The sequence below is a fragment of the Sturnira hondurensis genome, unplaced genomic scaffold (assembly GCF_014824575.4).
Source record: "Sturnira hondurensis isolate 20B ecotype Veracruz unplaced genomic scaffold, ASM1482457v3 Scaffold0025598, whole genome shotgun sequence".
Lineage (NCBI taxonomy): Eukaryota > Metazoa > Chordata > Mammalia > Chiroptera > Phyllostomidae > Sturnira > Sturnira hondurensis.
This window is the reverse complement of record NW_028098229.1, coordinates 161,691-182,030: the sequence shown is the minus strand read 5'-3', so window position 1 is coordinate 182,030 and position 20,340 is coordinate 161,691. Positions and strand designations below refer to the sequence as shown.

General features: G+C 39.5%; 1 protein-coding gene across 4 annotated transcripts in view; it reads left to right on the top strand.

The window, feature by feature from the left end:
* The window catches only part of NRP1 (neuropilin 1), a 215,660-nt gene that overhangs the window by 173,581 nt on the left and 21,739 nt on the right, over positions 1-20,340 (top strand). For 2 of the 4 annotated variants that reach the window (XM_037039876.1, XM_037039877.1), the window contains 2 exons: positions 4,773-4,877; positions 9,536-9,595. In XM_037039876.1, the coding sequence (XP_036895771.1) occupies positions 4,773-4,877; positions 9,536-9,595 (165 nt within the window). The remainder of the gene's footprint in view (positions 1-4,772; positions 4,878-9,535; positions 9,596-20,340) is intronic. The other 2 variants (XM_037039879.1, XM_037039878.1) reach the window with 1 other exon arrangement.

Genomic DNA, 20,340 nt, shown 5'->3' with positions numbered 1-20,340 from the left:
AAGATATAAGATTACTTGGAAAAGAAGTTGAGAAAGAAAAAAAAAAAAGGAGAGGGGGGAAAAAACCCCAAACACACACACACACAAACCTTCCTTTGTCGGTTTCAAACTGTCCAACCGGTTTTTCTGGTTGCGGCCAGCAGGGCCTCTCTGAGGGCAGGTATGCAGGCGCGCATGCGCTCACTCGTGGGAGCCAAGCTACTGGATTGGGATGTGGGTGCCCACACCCCTGACAGGCTGCCTGGGTCCTGCAGTATCTGGCACTGTCCTTCTCAGTCCTGTGGCGGGATCCAGGTTTTCCCACCCCTCTCCTGGACGGGTGCTGGGTGATTGGGCTGTGAGGCGAGCTGCTGTCACAGAACCCCTTAGTTCACTTTTTTTTTTACCCAATTTTTTATTTAATTATTTTCCAAGTACAGTTTTCTGTCTATTACTCCCATCCCCTCCCACCCCCCCGTGCTCAGTTTAGTTCACTTTCTAATAGAGACTTCTCCACAAAGTCTGCCTCTCAGCCCAGCCCAATCCCAAAAGACCAGCAACGACAGTGTCCTTCTCAAATCCCCGGGGCTGGTGGGCTGTTTGGCCGGTGGGCTGGCGACCACAAGTCCACAGTTAAACAGGGCCCTCCTCCCCTGCCACCCTTTACCTTAACTTAAGCCCACAGGTCTCTGCCCAGTATTATCCTGCCTGCCTAGACAGGGAGGCGACAGTCAGTTCTCTCCCATGGACCCTATAGCAGGCCCATGGCTCCCACGGAGTCTGTTGTCAGCCCACCGGTTACTGGGCCTCTGGAGTTCCCTCAGCCACAGGCACCCCAGCGCTGGTCCCAGACGGGGCCTCAGTTTCTTACTGATGCCACCGGCCCAGATCACCCGCCGCTTCTCCGCGGCTTCTCCTCCGTACTCACTCACCACCGGAGGTCGCCCATCATGGGCGCCCTGTGGGCACAGCCCACTGCCAAGGAGGCTGCTGGTGCAGCCGCTTTTATCCTCACTCGCCTTCTGGAGTCCTCACAGACCTACAGCTGTCTGGTTCCTCTGTCACACTCTCTGGTCTCTTATTTTCATAAATGTTGAGGAATTGTTGGTTGATTATGCTGTTCTTCAGTAGATCTGCCTGGATTTTCTATCAGATGCACAGGAGCTGGGTTCCCTCCATGCTACTCTGTCGCCATCTTAATCTCCTCCTCTATTCCTGGGAAATAAATTAATTCAATATTCACAAGTCAATTAACATGACACATCACTTAAAAATAAAGGATAAAACTTATATGATCATATCAATAACTGCTGAAAAACATTTGACAAAATCCAGCATCCATTTATGATTTTAAAAAAACTCTCCACAAAGTAGGAATAGAGGAGTAGAATTATATGACAAATCCATAGCTAGCTTTATACTCAACAAGGAAAAGCTAAAAGCATTTTTCTTACGATCATGAATAAGACAAGGATGTTCATTTTCACCACTTTTATTCAACATAGTATTGAAAGTCCTAGCCACAGTAATCAGACATAAAAAATAAATGAAAGGCATCCAAGTTGGAAAGAAAAATGTAAAACTGTCATTTTTAGAGGACATGATACTGTATACAGAGAATCCTAAAGATTCCACCAAAAAACTATTAGAACTGATAAATGAACCCAGTGATGTGGCAGAATACAAAATTAATATTCAGAAGTTTGTTGCATTTTTATATACCAATAAAAAAACTATCAAAAAAGAAATTAAGAAAACAGCCCCATGTACAATTTTATCAAAAAAATAAAATACCTAGGAATAAATTTTATCAAGGAGATAAAAGACCTGTACTTGGAAAATCATAAGAAGAAACAGATAAATGTCAGCATGTACCATGTCATGCATAAGGAGAATTAATATTGTTAAAATATTCATTCTACTCAAAGCAATCTATAGAGTCAATTGCAATCCCTTTCAAAATACCAATGGAATTTTTCACGGAACTAAGACAAATAATTCTAAATTTTAAATGAAAGCATAAAAGACTTTTTTAATAGCCACAACAATCTTGACAGAGAACAGAGCTAGTCACTGTGTGATAGTCACTAGTGTGATAGAGTTATCACACTACTTGATATCAAAATATACTACAAGGCCATAGTAATCAAAACAGCATGGTACTGGCATAAAAACAGACACAGAGATTAATGGAACAGAATGGAGAGCCTAGAAATAAACCCATATTTGTATGATTAATTAATATTTAACAAAGGAGGCAAGAACATAAAATGGGGTAAAGACAGTCTATTCAACAAGTGGCATTGGGATGGATAGCTGGACAGAATATGCACAAAAGTGAACTAGACCACTTTTTTATGCCATATGCAAAAATAAACTTAAAATGGATTAAATACAAATACAAGACCCCAAACTGTAAAACTCCAAGAATAAAACTAAGGAGACAAATTTTTGACATTGCTCTTTACAATACTTTTTGGATATATTTCTTCAGATAAGGGAAACAAATGAAAAAATAAACAAATTTGGACTATACCAAATTAGAAAGTTTTTGCACAACAAAGGAACCATCAACAAAACAAACAGATCACCTACTGAATGGGGAAAGATATTTGCCAAGATACACTAGATGAAGCCTTAATATCCAAAATTTATAAAGAAATACAAATTAACACCAAAAGCAAACAAACAATCCAGTTTAAAAAACAGGGTATTTTCATTTCTTAAAATGCAATAGCTGGGCTAAATTTTTTATCATTAATACTTGAAATAATAAAGTGGGTTTCATTTATTTTTTAAAAAATGAGCAGAGGACATACAGATGGCCAGTAGACATATGAACTGATGCTCAATGTCATTAATTGTTGGAGAAATGCAAATTAAAACCACAATGAGACACCAGCTCATGCCTATCAGAATGGCTATCATCAATAAAACAACAAGCCACAAGTGTTGACCAGGATGCAGGGAAGACAGAAGCCTTGTACACCATTGATGGTATTGCAAATTGGTGCAGCCACTATTTAAAACAGTACAGATATTCTTCAAAAAATAAAACTACCTTATGACTCAACAATTCTACTTCTGGGTATCTATCTGAAGAAATCCACAACACAAATTCAAGAATATATTTGCATCTCTATGATACTGCAGTGTTATTTATAATAGCCAAGATATGGAAGCAATCTAAATGTCCATCAGTAGATGAGTAAATAAAAATGATGTGGTATATATATATATATATATATAAAATGGAATATTAGTCATAAAAGGAAATGAAATATCACCATTTGCAACTACATGGATATACATAGAATGTATTATGCTAAGTGAAAAAAGTCAGATAGAAAGACAAACACCATATGATTTTACTTATATGTGGAATCTAAAAACCAAAATAAATGAACAAACACAATAGAGAGACTCATAGACACAGAGAACAAACTAATGGTTAACAGGTGTGAGCCGGGGTTAGGGACTAGGTGAAAAAGGTGAAGGGTTTAAGATATACAAATTGGCAGTTACAAAATAGTCATGAGGCATAAGGAATATAATCGATATCATACTATGTACAGTGCCAGGTGGGCACTAGACTTATTGTGGTGATCGCTTTCTAAGTTACATAAATGTCTAAGCACTATGCTATATACCTTGTACTTAAAAATAAGATAATATTTCACATAAACTATAATTGAAAAAATATAAAAATTAAAATTGAAAAAGTAAGTAGAGCCTGACATATTTGTATATGCATTTTACAAAGTATAGACTGTATTTCTAAATAGTGTGCACAATATCCATACATGCTGATTTTCTAGTGATTATTGGTGTGTGCTTTGAGAGAGTTGAGAAAGTTGAAACTAGCTACATTTCTACTTTTGTCATAATTCTACTCAGTATTTAAGCACAATTGCAAAAGTTTTATTGAGAAAGCAGCAGTCACCAGACATTAGAGAACAGACCCCCACTCTTGTCTGGTTCTCAGTCATCAAGAGAACTGTACATTATTTTCAGTCTCATAAAATGAAGTGCAATACCCCAAACCATAAAACATTAAACACATTGCAAAAATGAGTAGCAGGTATCTGAAAAAAATAGACCAAACCTAATTTAAAGATTAAAAGCAGTCTTTGATTAATGTCATATACCTTTCATCCACAAACTCACGTATATGAGAATCCCTGCTGGCAGTGGAATTCAGTCCTCTGGGAGTTCAGGTGAAATGGCCCCAGGATATCTAAGACAAGCCCTCTCAGACACCCGGGAGACAGTCAGTCTTTAAAGAAAAAAAAAAAAAAGAACAATAGTGTACTAAAAGTGAACGTATTGGGGTTATCTTTGGGGGAAAAACTTATAATGAAACTAAGAAAACTTAGTAAGTACTAAGAATATAATAGAATTCATGATAAGTGACTTCTCTAGCACCTTGAAAATGAGTAGAAAAACAGTTCATGCAGCATCTCTATAATCCAATTTCCCAACTCCAGGGTCATGAATAAATAACCATGAGAATTTTAGAACTTTTTAGAAAATTATGTTTATATAGATAACAATGTAGAAAATGCTAAGGCAGTCAACTCTATTCAGCAAATATAGATCAAACACCCAAACAAAATGATCCCCAGTGGATTCTGAAAATTCCAAGGCTATTTAGCTCCTGAAAGAGGTCAACCACACTCCTGGCCTTCTTGCGACAGATTAGAGTTTTCTTCAAAAGCGTTAGCAGATTCAACAGCCAGAGGCTTGAGAATGTATTTCAGGAGAGAGATAATAATCCTTGAATTTTGTTTCAGCACCTACAGCTGGACCAACCACTCCCAATGGGAACCTGCTGGATGAATGTGATGATGACCAGGCCAACTGCCACAGTGGAACAGGTGATGACTTCCAGCTCACAGGTGCAGAAACCATCTTCATCCCATTGCTGTGCCATTTCAGTTCATGCCATTGTCAAGAGCAGCTAATTAATGCCTATTTGTGGTTGTGTAACTCCTCGTGTTGGTGGTCATCAGGGTGATGGCAGGGTTGCCTCAGCAGAGGCAGGCTTGCCAGAGGCACACATCCTGTTTCTGCATCTCGTCTGTATAAACAATTTGTTGTTAATAGCCATGGTCATTTGAAATGATAATGTTTAGCCATTTTTAGGATTATCTTAATAGACTAAGAATTTCTAAATAGTTAAAAGTGCTGAACAGATAGATCCTCATCTTCAGCACCACCTCACCACCCCCCCCCCAACAAATTAATTACAGAACCACACACTTTGGGATGTTTATTGCTATTTTCTAGCAAGGATAAAATATTTTGAGTGGATCCTTTAACTAATTGATTAAATTAGGCTTATATTTGAAATGCAGCCTTTAAGTTAGGAATTTGTAAATCATTTTACATTAAAAGCTTCAACAGAATTAGTTGTCACTTCACATTACTAGTAACTAGCAAATATATCAGTGCTGGTGTGTGCCAAATACCTCACTAACTTAGAGTATTACTCCATAATAGTCTAACGCCCTCAAAGCTAGAAGATGACTTTCTCTCCCACCTGGAATGGCAGAGGAAATGTTAGGCAAGTGGAGGATGGAATTGTACCATTTGGAAACTGGCCAAGACACTAGGATCTTCACCCTATTGTTGCAAAATGTACTGTGGGACTTTTACTGATACCTGGGACAAAATGCAGTCCATACAGAATCTGACTCATTTTAGATTAAACATGAGCCCTTGGATGCAGGTCTGTAATTTTATCCAAAAAGGACTTAAAGAGCCCACATAATTCACTTCCATAGGTAGAACCAAAGGCATTACTATGTAACTTCATAATAATGCCTAATGTTATTGTATAGTGCATTCATGTAAAATCTAGAAGGAAATGTCCCCAAGTACATTTCCATTTACTTCAAAAGCTCTCCTCTGAAGGAGTGAGAGAGCTCTGTACTCAGGGATGCCATAAGGAATAAAATTTAGCTCAGAAATTTAGTAGCATGTACTGGATTTACATTTAAATCTCACCTCCCAAGGCTGTCTCCCTGCAAATTTTTAGGTTAATCACTTGCATTCACATGGGCAATAAATGTTACATCGCTATGGGCTTTTGAAAACAAAGCTTTTATGTAAATAGCCATAAGTCACAAAAATTAATTAACACAGAAGCATTTTCTTTGTAACATGTCAAGTTCTACCTGAAAACCCTACAGCTGATGTTAAAAACAGAGAACCATTCTATGAGCCAGGTCCTGTGGAAACCTTCCCAGAGTTACCTGTAAACATTGCCACAAACCTCAGGCTTTTTGCAGACTCTACCAAATGGCCATGGTGAAATTCCTCATAAAATGGAATGACTGCAATCATCACAGTATACCCTTTTCAATTACCCTCTTGTGGAGAGGGTTCTTTATATATCCTAAAGTGGTCAGTTAATATCGATTAGAACAAAGCCTCAGATTTACTCCTAGCCTCAGAACAACCAACATCCTTATTTTTGCATCAGTTCATGACTGAATCAATTGAGACTAGAGCCTTTGAATGAAATAGAGCAAGTTTGTTAGCCTAGAGCAAACTGTGCCTGGCAACGAGTCACAAACCACAGAAAATGGGTCACTTATAGTAGAAAACTGACAGTCCTTTTCAAGTATAAGGTAATGGTTTATCTACAGCTTTTAAAGTGATTTTTTGTGTACATAGAAAAAAGTCCATTCTAGTTTCTTTTATATATATATATATATATATTACCATGGCAAAAAGATGTTATTTTCTCAGGCCAGCATGTTTGTCTCCATAATTCTATAAATATATACATAATACTAAGAACTTTTAGGCTGTTCATAATGCATACTTCACACCTTCATCAAGAAGGGATTTTAGAAGGCATGTCATGCTTCATGTTCATTTGTTGCACTATCACCCAGTTTCCTTAATAAAGCTATTTGTTATCATTTTCTGAAAAAGGGTGTGCTTATATATAAATGTTTATAAGGAGCAAAATCATCCCTAAGTCAGGCATTTCTTCACATGCAAACGAGTCACATCCTAGGCACACACAGCTTGGCACCCTCTTTGCTCACTTGGGCACAGGCTTCACTGTCAGAGCTGCAAACTTTGAGTGTTCAGTGCAATTAAAAAAAAAACTGAAAGCATTCTCACTTTAACCCTGAGAGGTGGGAACACGGAGATTGGGACCAAGGCTCTCTTCAGCAGTGTTCTGTATTTTAAAGCAAATGTTACTTTAATTTCTCCTCCTGGAGTGACCTGTTTGTACATAGGCAGAGATAAGTATTGTAGTAAAAGGCTCATTACTTACAAACAACACTGAATTCCAGGTGAAATGTACCAAATGTGTGGAAATGAGGAAAGGTTTTGCTCTCCTGTATTTGCTTGCCAAGGTGAAAATTCACTTTCAAGTTATTCATTTGCAAATGCCTTTGAACTCATAAGATAATGCAATTGCCTTCAAAGGCACTGGGAGGCAAATTTCACATAGGATCTGTGTGTACTCAATAGTGGAGTTTGACTTCCAACTTATAACAAAATTGATAATGCATTATCAGTTTTATAAAGTGAGTTTTCACCTTAAGTTTTTCTCCTATAAGGCCACTGCAAACTGAATGCTAATGTATTCTGGCATCCCTCCAGTTCTGCCATTATAGATTCACCTTCTTAACCCATAATGTGTATAATTTCTTCTTTCTGCTTCACTGAAGCCTTGCATATGTGTGACCACTCAGACGCAACATTTACTGGGAAAGCAGAGCTAACATGACTTGGCACTGCAACCAATTAGCTCAGAAATCTTCAGACCATTCCAAGAGCATGATTCTACAGCTTTGATTCATGATCTGGATGATTGCTGATCTGTGGGAGTTGCAAGACTGGACCAGGACCCGGGTGCAATAGAGATGATCACAGATCTTTATTGAATGATAACAATGGCACCTTACACCCTCCTCCAAAACTCTTTGTGACAGTCACGGGCCCACCCCATGCCATTACCCTGAGTCTTCCCAGAACTTTATCTCTTGGGATAGCAAATAGATTGTCTCTGACTGTGATGTACAGTGCCAACATTGTTAAGGAGAAATGCCTAAATGAGCATCTAAGTAATGAACAGCAAATCAGTGGTCATTTGAAATGACAATGTTTAGCCATTTTCAGAGCCAGTGTTTTCTTAGCTTACTGGATTATAAGACTCACCTGAGAATCTTTCAGAAATAGATTTCAAAGGCTGCTCCCTAGAGATTTTGGTTCTCAGTGAGATCTAAGGAGGGTAAGGGGACTGGGAAGTGCAATTCCAACAAGTGTTCAGGTGATTCTTCTGGTTAGGCAAGTCTAAGACAACTATGATGAAGAGTGGACTATAGAAGAGCTAACAGAGAGAAAAAGAGGACACAGCTATGTTTCCACACGTTCCCCTGACTAGTAACTTTCAATCCAAACTGATTGAAAGCTCCCGTTATTCAGGGTGTCAGTTGTGCAATCTCCAGTTCCTTGGAACTGTGAAGAAATGTTTCTGCCCTTTCCTTTTCCTGAACCTTCTCCAAACTACATGTCTTCGGGGGAAAGTAAACAACTGTTGTAGCAAAAAGAAAAAAAAGATGAACTACCTCAATCCACTTTAAACCTTCAGTTTTTAAAATAGATTGTGGGACTAGCCTTGTAACTCCCCTAAAGGCTCATATCTGAAACCTTAGGAAACTCTGAAGCTCAGGGGTCTAGGTCATGTTTAGTACCCCAGTCGCTGGATACATTGGGAGGCCTTTGTTTTCACTGCTGCAGTTGCAGGCCATGCCCAGTCTGGGAATCAGGGAATGCCCTTAGAACAAAATCTAAAACTCTCCCCACCAGGTAGCTATTTAAATGTGCCTCAGGTTTCCACGACCTTGACTGAAGTATTTAAGTGGGGTGAGCAATTCACATGCAAATTTTAAAATTCATTGAAATAGCAGAAACTACACTTGAAATTAATTAACCTGAAATAAAGCACAGAAGAAAAAAATAATCCTTAAGAACTGTTTCAGAGATCTGACACTAAAGACCCAAAGCATAAGCCACTATACTGAAAATACAGACAGCCTCCAAGCTGAGGCATTCACTCATCCAATTCTAGACTTGAGATTCCTGGGTCAAGTTCTAATTAAGATTCTTTTAATTGGTGAATATCAATTTATATAATCCACCCTCAAGAACAAAGTATCTCTTTTATATTAAATATTGTAGAAGCAGGGAGAATACTACACATATAATATGCATACTTTGGATAGTAACCTTCCAGGAAATTTTATTTAAAAAGACAGTCCATAATTTTTTTTATGAAGCTAGATTTTAAAAAATTACTAAATGTGATTTTTCAAATGTACACCTAGATGTTTTATGAATAAATGTGCTGGGTTAAAAAAAGGTTTATTTGAACTTGAAATTGATAGTGTGGCAGCAAAACTGAAGTAAAACAATGACTATAGCAGGGATTAAAAGAAGAATTTTCTGTAAGAAATGTTTGCCTGTATCAAATATATGTAAGCATGCAGCATTTCTCACTTTTGTATGTTACTCTTTTGTTTTTCAGGTGGTACCACAGTGCTGACCACAGAAAAGCCAACCATAATAGACAGTACGATACAATCAGGTATCAGATAAAAAAGAAAATGTGGTGGATTTCCCGTATGCCTGTCCTCTCCTGCCTCCCCTTCAAAAATAGAGCATTACTGCACTTCTGGGTTTCAGATCCCCTCAAAGTTCTGGAAAAGAGATGCTACACAGCATCTGGTCTCCAAGCACAAGCCATAAATATTGCTTCTCTTCCGTCCACACGTACATGCCGCAGGGAGTGAGATTTCCTGCTCCATCAGTAATTGACAAACGGTGACAACCCAGCTCTCAGCTGAAGAAACAGGGTAACATACTTTGTTTAAATGTAGCACAGCTAGGGCATGGACTATGTTTGCAAACTGCAGGAGAAGGAAATCTCACAGGCAGCAGCCTGACTATTTTCATCATCATTCTACAAAACCAAGACAGGCAAAGTTTGTCAGTTTTGCCTGCCACAGCTTTGGCAGTTTTACAACATTTCCAGTGGGCGTGCCACAAAATGGGGTGCAGGAAGCCACGACTATAATTGTGCATGGGGAGAGGGTCACCCTTGGGAACAGCTCCTCCTCATCCTTTTATTAATAGAAAAGTACAATGACCTTTAAAGCCCTTGGTTTACTGTTTATCAAGGCCAACCACAGTTAAATGGTGGCCTCCCTCTTACTCTCCTTTGTATTGTGTTAGTATTCTGTAAAATTCTTCCCCACAGGCCCACATGAAGGGAAACAGTCAGAATAAGCAATCAGAGGTTTTAAATACTTTAAAGTTAATCATTAGAGTAAGGTGAACAGGTCAGCTTTCCAGCTTCTCCCATTTCCTTTATAGAAGCTCATGCAGCCCTGGCCTCCACAGTCACTTTACTAATGGGGCTTGTGGTGTATATCAATGTTTCCTCACTACTATGACAGTACTCAGCTAGGCAGAGAGCAGAAAGGACTGCTTTAATTAGTATGCTTTCTTACAGGACCCTGTCACCGTTGACTTGATTAAACTGCAAAACAAACTTCTCTTCAGTTGGACTTAACCCCAGGTTTCCCTGTAATATGCTCAGGTTGACAAAATGCCTGCTATCACACAGCTCAAACACTCCAAATACCAAAAGATGAAACAGAAAAGTCATTTGCTCACCTAAAATTTCTGAAAACTCTAGTCCTACCATCTTTTCACGCTATAGAATGTAACCTTTAAAGGATGGTGCAGACACCTGGAGGGTCATAAGCAAAGCAGGCCCTGCTTTCTCCCTGCTTTTTCTGAAAGCTCTCAGCCCCGTGATGTGATGTTCTGTAGAAGAACCATGCTGGTTCTAGGAATCTGTAATAGAGAAGAGTGTTAAGGTAAAGAAAACGAAGTTCTAACAATATAACAAACACTGCACAATTAAAATTGTGCCAGAGAATTAATTAAAACCACTATGAAATTGCCAACTAACTTGTTTTATTTCATCTCTCTTCTTGCCTATCAAAAGATCTAGGGAGCATTAAAAAATAAAAGGGAGCAGCAGCTGCAGAGAAAATAGAAAGGTCTGTCAGAGCCCTAAATGTGGGAGGTCTACATTATCAGAACAGAAATGACTTTATGAACACAGGATTTGTTCATGAGCTCAAGGCCATTGGTACAAAAGCTTCCTAGAGTAGCTCCAGGGCCAGACAGTCACCTCACAGGGTCCATTACAGTCAGAGGGCAGATGTACAAATCATGAACCAGGAAGATGTATTGTTAGCTCAGTCTTAATAGTTCATGTCAAACTCTCAGGGTTTACTGATAGGGTCCAGTTTTGAACTGGGTCTGCCAGACTTCTTTACAAATCACTCTGGTTTCCTGTTTTTCCGTTGACTCAATCACAAATCTGGCTCCAGGTCTCTGTTGGTGGATAAGAGATGTCTGTTTTTCTGTTTTTTGTTTTGTTTTGTTTTGATTTTGAGTTCTGTGCATTATCATCTTCTAACTAAGCCAATGCTCAGAATCCTACAAGGACCTGAGAGTGTCAGTCAGAGGCCAACTCTAACTCTGAGATGTCCCCCAGCGGTCAGGTCCACATTGTTCTGCAGGCTTCGGATTCTTCAGGAATCTGAATCTTGACAACTAGCAGAAAATCAGACCCTTAAACCTTTGTCATAATCTGATTTTGATGAGGCCAGTATAGACTCAAGCAGAGTCTCAAGATTTCATTTTGGATTCTTATCCACATAATAAACTTGGTGGGTATATAATATTCATATACTGTCTGGGCTGTCATCAGATGCATAAAACCCTATTAATTCTCTGCCAGGAATTGATGGGAGTCCTACATTTTAAGTCCAGCTCCCTCTGGTGAAGCTTTTTACCCTCTGAGGATCTTCAAACATGCCTAGAGAAGCTCAGAGTGTATTCATAACCTGTGATTACATGGGGCTCAGCAATTCTGCTTGTTTGTACTGAGAGTCCAGTCTATGAGTTAACACACTCAATAGAAATCCAGATTTAAAAGTTAAATACTTGTGCATATACCATGCTAATGATTCAACTGCAAGCAAGACAGGTTCAACAAGTACAGCTGGTGCTTGCTCACAGGGACTATAAATTTGTTTTAAGTTTAGAATATTGTTTCCTGGTATTTTTAAGAGTCAAGAAGGAATTTAGCCAGATTATTCCCAGTAAATTAAATAAAAATTGTGCAGCTACAGGGCTTAAGTAATATTTTGAAGATTTAAAGGTCAATAGTCCTATATTCTGGTTTCATTTGTCCATTGTTTTTTTCTCTTTCTCAATTCTTTTCTTCCTCTGTCCTTCCCTCTTTCTCTGTTTTCTTCCTTTTCCCCCTTCTATAAATGTTTATGTGTATTTTGTGTGTTTAATAGCCTCTCTGTTGAGGCTTGAATTTTCAACATTGAGCTACTCTTATTCTATACCTCTTCCTCACAAAATGTATAGATTTTTAAAGTTATTTTAAATAAGCAAGATTGGCAAACATAAGTTATAAACTCAGGACAAGAAGATAAAAGAGCAGTAAAATACAACTGCTTGAGCAGTTACCTCTATTAGACTCATTGAACATTGAAAGATCAAGGCGAACTGTCATTTATTGAAACGGGAAATGCCGAAAACATCCTTTTAGGCAAAGCTGTTCTAGTGATTACAGATTACCCAATTTCATATATTTTATGATATAACCAGAACATTGATAACCAAAATAAGGATGATGTGGTTTTCTGTACTATACAATGTGTTTAATGAATTAACAAGGTAATTATATAACCAGAGGTATGTGTGCTATAATGGCTTGCTGCCCTCCTGTATGTGCATGTCTTATAAACTACATTTAAGGAGAAAACTCAAAACCACACACACATTAACATTTTCCAGTATTAACATTTTTAACATGAGATTATGCAACAATACATTCCTGATTGCAGGTATTGCCATCCAAGGTTGTGTAACCATTCAGGCACTGTCCAGTTGACTTTAATTCATCTGCACAATCTGATCTTGCTGCACAAATGTGGTAAATTTTGGAAAAGGTTTCTCATGCTCTGTGAAGTTCTGTTTCATGGTTGTGATGAACTAGACATGAAGTGCAGCTCTCCAATAACATTGTGAGCACCAACTCAAAGTGCTCATGTTGTACACATCATGTGGCTTATTTACTTCCACACAATGGCCTTGTGCACACTTTGGGAGGTCACATTGTCATTGAAAGCAAGACTCCACCTTTCTCAATTTCAACAATTCATAGAGTGCATTTCCTTCCAAATTTTATAATAGCATTAGAAAAGAGTTCCTTGCAAACTAAAAATGCAAAGGAAATCATCTTTATCTATTGAACAAATCTTTTCATTAAAATTCCTTTTGCCATGGTTAATGTGGTGGAGGAGCAAAGGAGCCAGACTCAAAGAAGAAAGAAAGATATTTTGTATTAAACACTTAGGTAAAGTTAAAGAAAGGATCAAAACAAGATAATACCCCACTTCCTTCATTGTGCACAGGAATGATTTTAGGACAGTTGTAAGTGCAGTTGGCAAGTCTCCCTAGGCACTTTCTCTGTTTCCATACTGCCATCTTGTGGACTGCCTAGCCTCAGTGAGAAGCATCCCACCCCTTCTTTAGGGAAACCCGCCTCTTGTATTTCACTTTCATAGGGAGGAGGTGTGGAACTGACAGAAGCACGGGTGTCTTATCTTCAGGAGTCTTTTTTTTTTTAATTTTTATTTAATTATTTTTCAAGTACAGTTTTCTGTCTATTACAGGAGTCTTTTTATTGTTAGCTTAAATTGACCAAAAAAATCCTGAGCATCAGTAATTTTATTTTTTATTTTTATATATTTAATATTTTATATATTTAATATCTATTTATTTTTATATTTAATTTTATTTTATATTAAAACTCAAGGTACTTTCAAAAAGAGGGTGGAGTAAAAAAATTTTAAAAAACACTGTACTCAAGTAACACCTTGTAGACCACACAAAAGAAATTATTCCTCAGAATTCACTCATACTTTCCTTTCAGACCCCAAAGGAAGTGTCTTGAACACTAAACAACAACAACAAAAAAAAATACAAGACCAGGTAGCTATTTAAATGTGCCTCAGGTTTCCATGACCTTGACTGAGGTATTTAAGTGGGGTGAGCAATTTACATGCAAATTTTAAAATTCATTGAAATAGCAGAAACTACACTTGAAATTAATTAACCTGAAATAAAGCACAGAAGAAAAAAATAATCAGAGGGAGAGTGGGAAGATGGCGTCGGAGTAGGACAAAGGATTTCGCTTGCCTTCACGCGCTGGAGAAAAACCAGGCTGCTCTGCAGAGGAGCACGGCGAACACCCAACAGGGACCCAGCATATGGGACGGCAGGACCCCAGAGAGTATAGCGGACACTGAATGACCAGAGGTTGAGGAGAGGAGACGGACCTCAGATCAGCAAGGTACGAGGGAACAGCACATAGGCGGGCAGCGCCAGGGCCCTGGCAGGGCCGCCTTGATCTCTGAGAGCCGAGGGAGGGCAACAACGACAACCCTATGAGAGAACTAGTCACCGGCATCCTCTCTAACCAGCAGGGTGCAGATTGGAAAACACCAGGAGAGATCGGTTTGCCTGTAGTGGCAGAGAGAGGAGTGGGCATTGGGAAGCAAAACGGAGAACTCTGATAACCCGTGGAGTCAGGCTGTGTTTACCAGTTTGGGGAGCTGAGGGGCCCCGGCATTCCCAGTAGCCTGAGCCAGCGCTCTCACAGTCTCGGGGAGCTTCCGGATACTGACAGTGCCCCTGGAAGAGGACCAGTCACCAGCTCCCTCCCTACCCAGCAGGGCGCAGGCTGAGAAGCACCGGAAGGCAGGCTGTAGTTGCCGGCTTGGAGGTCTGGGAGTCCCTTGCATTCCCGGTGGCACGCATTCCCGGAGGTGCGCATTCCCGATACGGGCGACTCCAGCCGGGTGACTCCAGCCGGGGACTCCAGCCGGCGCCCACACAGCATCGGGGCGCTGCGCACAACTGACAGGGCCCCTGGGGAAGCGCCATTCGCCAGATCCATCCCTACCCAGTTGGGCGCAGACTGAGAAGCATCCAGAGTCCAGTGTGGTCACCAGCTTGGAGGTCTGGGAGACCCGTGCATTCCCAGTGGCGTTCATTCCCGGTGGCATGCATTCCCAGTGGTGCGCATTCCCAATACCAGGGGACTCCAGCCTGGGACTCCAGTGGGCACTCACACATTCTCAGGGCGCTGCGCTCGACTGACAGGGCCCCTGGGGAAGCGCCAATAGCCAGATCCATCCCTACCCACCTGGGCGCAGACTGAGAAGCACTGGGAGTCAGGCTGTGGTTGCCAGCTTGGAAGAATTGTGAGTTGCCCAGTGTGTGCAGCCACAGCACAGGGAAAGGTCCAAGTCCAAGCCTGCGAGACCAGGAAAGCCTGACTGGGAGTGCGTGCCCTCACGCCAGGCCAGAATTGGGAAGCCTGGGGAAAAACCTGCTCTCAGTGGGGCACTGGAGAGCAGCGCCATTCTGGATCTTGGGAGGGCACTGGCAAGACCAGCTAACTTCACCGAGAGGAGAGACAGGCCACACTAATAGCCCCTCAGGCTGCTGCAGCTAGAGAGACCAGAAGAAAAGCTTTGACCAGCTGGAAGCCAACAAGAGCAGTAGGTGGAAGTGGAGAACACCAAAATATGTACAGGAGACTGCACCACTGAATCTCACAGGCATCTTACCACAGAAGTTCACACCATAAACCCAGGAACCCAGAACAGATCACTTTAAGAAGCTGAAGCCAACAAGAAGAGCAACACAAACAATGGGAAGACAAAGAAACAACCCCCAAATGAAAGAAAAGGAGGAAGTCTCAGAAAGAACGTTAGATGAAATACAGGCAAGCCAACTATCAGATATTGAATTCAAAGCACTGGTTATCAGGAAATTCAAAGAGCTTACAATGACCTACCAGAAACTACAGTCGAGCTACAGTGAGCTCTCTGCAAACTACACCAACATGAAAAAGGAAATGGAAACCCTTAGTAAAGGCCAAGAGGAAATGAAGAATACAATTTCTGAACTGAAGAACACAGTAGAAGGTATGAAGAATAGAATCCATATGGCGGAAGAGTGTGTCTTCTATCACACTTATGGAAGTGTGATAGAAGACAGGATAGAAAGAATCTCCCAGACAGACCAAATAATGGAAAAGAGAATCAGAAAAAATGAGGAGAATTTAAGAGAAATGCAACAAAACATGAAACGTAATAATATCCAAATAATAGGAATACCAGAAGGAGAGGAAGAGGAACAAGGGATAGAAAACCTCCTTGAAAAAGTAATAACGGAAAATTTTCCTAAGTTGAGGAGAGAGAAAGTCACACGGATTCAGGAATCTCAGAGAGTCCCCATCAGGTGGAACCCAAAGAGGCCTACTGCAAGACACATCATCATTAAAATGGCAAACTTCCAAGACAAAGAGAAAATCCTAAAGGCAGCAAGGGAGAAAAAAGAAGTAACATACAAGGGGGTCCGAATAAGGTTGGCTACTGACTTCTCAATGGAAACATTCCAAGCAAGAAGAGGATGGCAAGAAATATTCCAAGTAATGAGAAACAGAGGCCTACAACCAAGGCTACTTTACCCAGCAAAGCTCTCAATCAAGATAGAAGGCTAAATTACAGAGATTCCAAGACAAAACAAGTCTAAATGAAAATGCTTCCATCAAACCAGCTCTACAAGAATTACTAAAAGGACTGCTTTAGGAAAAGAGAGAGATAGAGAGGAACACAGGTACATAAATGGCAATGAATAAGAACCTTTCAATAATAACCTTACACGTAAATTGATTAAATGCACCAATTAAAAGACATAGAATAGCTGAATGGATAAGAAAGCATGACCCACACACATGCTGCCTGCAAGAGACCCACCTCAGGTCAGAAGACTACCACAGACTAAAAGTGAAAGGATGGAAACAAATTTTCAAAGCAAATGGACAAGAAAAAAAAAGCCGGGGTAGCAATTCTCATATCAGACAAAATAGACTTGAAAAGAAGGGCCATAAAGAGAGACCCAGAAGGTCACTTCATAATACTCAAGGGGAGAATCCACCAAGAAGACATTAACATCGTAAATATATATGCACCCAACATAGGAGCACCCAAATATATAAAGAAAATTCTGGAGGACCTCAAAAGAAAATGACAGCAACATGATTATAGTAGGGGATTTTCACACCCCACTGTCGAAAATGGACAGATCTTCCAAACAAAATATCAACAAAGATATTGCAGCATTAAATGAAACCCTAAACGAAATGGACCTAATTGATATATAGAGAGCCCTCCATCCCAAAGAAGCTAAATACACTTTCTTTTCAAACGCACATGGAACATTTTCAAAGATAGATCCCATAAAAGGAAACAAAACGAGTCTCAATAAATTGAAGAAAATAGAAATCATACCAAGCATTTTCTCTGATCACAAGGGACTGAAATTGGAAAGCGACCCCAATGAAAAAAACCCAAAACACCCAAAATCATGGAGACTGAATGGTATGCTATTAAACAACAAATGGGTCAAGATTGAAATTAGGGAGGAAATCAGAAAGCTTCTGGAAATAAATGAAAATGAACTCACAACAACCCAAAACCTATGGAACACAGTGAAGGCAGTCCTGAGAAGGAAGTTCATAGCAATACAGGCCTACCTAAAGAAGATGGAAACATTTCAAACAAACAACCTAACCCGACGCCTCCAAGGACTTGAGGAACAACAACAAAGACAGCCCGGAGTAAGTAGAAGGAAGGAAATAACCAAGATCAGAGCAGAATTAAATGACATAGAAACTAAAAGCAAAATTCTAAGGATCAATGAATCCAAGAGTTGGTTTTTTGAAAAGATAAACAAAATAGACAAAGTTTTAAGTGGGCTCATCAAGAAAAGAAGAGAGAAGACCCAAATAAACACAATCAGAAATGAAAGAGGAGAGATTACAACTGATACCACATAAATAGAAGGGATTGTAAGAAATTACTATGTGGTACTGTATGCCAAGAAATTTGAAAACCTAGGTGAAATGGACAAATTTCTAGAAAAATATGATCTTCCAAAACTCAATGAAAAAGAAGCAGAAAACCTGAACAGGCCAATAACAGCAAATGAAATTGAAGGAGTAATCAAAAACTCCTATCATACAAAAGCCCTGGACCAGATGGTTTCAGAGGAGAATTCCACAAAGCTTTTAAGGAACAAGTAACCCCTACTCTTCACAGACTATTCCAAAAAATTCAAAAAGAGGGAAAACTCCCCAACTCTTTTTATGAAGCCTGCATCACCCTAATTCCAAAGCCAGATAGAGACACAACAAAGAAAGAAAATTACAGGCCAATATCGCTGATGAACATAGATGCTAAAATCCTCAATAAAATATTAGCAAATCCCATGCACACCATGACCACGTGGGATTCATACACCATGACCACGTGGGATTCATCCCAGGGATGCAAGGATGGTTCAATATATGCATATCAATAAATGTAATACACCAAATAAACAAAAGCAAAGACAGAAATCACATGTTCATATCAATAGATGCAGAAAAAGCATTTGATAAGGTTCAACACCCATTTATGATAAAGGTACTCAGAAAAATGGGAATAGAGGGAGCATTCCTCATAATAAACGCCATATGTGAAAGACCTACAGCCAACATCCTACTCAATGGGCAAAAACTAAAAGCTTTTCCACTAAGATCACGAACAAGACAAGGTTGTCCACTTTCACCACTTCTATTCAATATAGTATTGGAAGTTATAGCCACAGCAATCAGACAAGAAAAGGAAATAAAAGGCATCCAAATTGGAAAGGAGGAAACAAAACTGTCATTGTTTGCAGATGACATGATAGTGTACATGGAAAATCCTATAGCCTCTACCAAAAAACTGCTCGAACTAATACAAGAATTTGGCAAAACAGCGGGATACAAAGTCAATATCCAGAAATCAAAGGCATTTTTGTATACCGACAATGAAGCAGCAGAAGCAGAAATCAAGAGAAAAATCCCATTCGATATAGCAAAAAGAAAAATAAAATATCTGGTAATAAACCTAACCAAGGAGGTTAAAGACCTGTATGCAGAAAACTACACAACACTGAAGAAAGAAATCAAGGAAGACACAAACAAATGGAAACATATACCGTGTTCATGGAATGGAAGAGTTAATATCATCAAAATGTCCATACTACCCAAAGCAATTTACAGATTTAATGCAATACCTATTAAAGTATCAATGGCATATTTCACAGACATAGAACAAACACTTCAAAAATTTATATGGAACCATAAAAGACCCCGAACAGCAGCTGCAATTTTGAGAAAGAAGAACAAAGTAGGAGGGATCACAATACCTGATATCAAACTATATTACAAGGCCACTGTAATCAAAACAGCCTGGTACTGGCATAAAAACAGGCACATAGACCAATGAAATAGAACAGAGAACCCGGAAATAAACCCAAATCTCTATAGTCAATTAATATTTGACAAGGGGGGCAATAACATAAAAGGGAGTAAAGACAGCCTTTTCAACAACGGTTTTGGGAGAACTGGGCAACTACATGCAAAAAAATGAAACTTGAGCACCAACTTACACCATACACCCAAATAAATTCAAGGTGGATAAAAGACTTAAGTATAAGCCGGGAAACCATTAAAGTCCTAGAGGAGAGCATTGGCAGGAAAATCTCAGACATTCCACGCAGCAATATTTTTACTGACACATCCCCTAGAGCAAGGGATATAAAGGAAAGAATAAACAAATGGGATCTCATCAAAATTAAAAGCTTCTGCTTGGCTAAGGAAAACAGTATCAAGATACAAAGAGAAGCAACTGTTTGGGAAAACATATTTGCCAATGATACCTCAGACAAAGTTTTAATCTCCAAAATATACAAAGAACTCAATCGACTCCACTCAAAGAAGACAAGCAACCCGATTAAAAAATGGGCAGAGGACTTGAATAGACATTACCCCAAGGAGGACTTACAGAGGATCCAGAGACACATGAAGGGATGCTCGATATCGCTAGCTATCAGAGAGATGCAAATTAAAACCACAATGAGACACCACTTTACACCATTCAGAATGGCTATCATAAACAAAGAAACAAACAACAAGTGCTGGAGAGGTTGTGGGGAAAAGGGGACTCTAGTTCACTGTTGGTGGGATTGCAGACTGGTACAACCACTATGGAAAACAGTATGGAATTTTCTAAGAAAACTAAAAATGAACGTACCTTTTGACCCAGCAATTCCACTCTTGGGAGTATATCC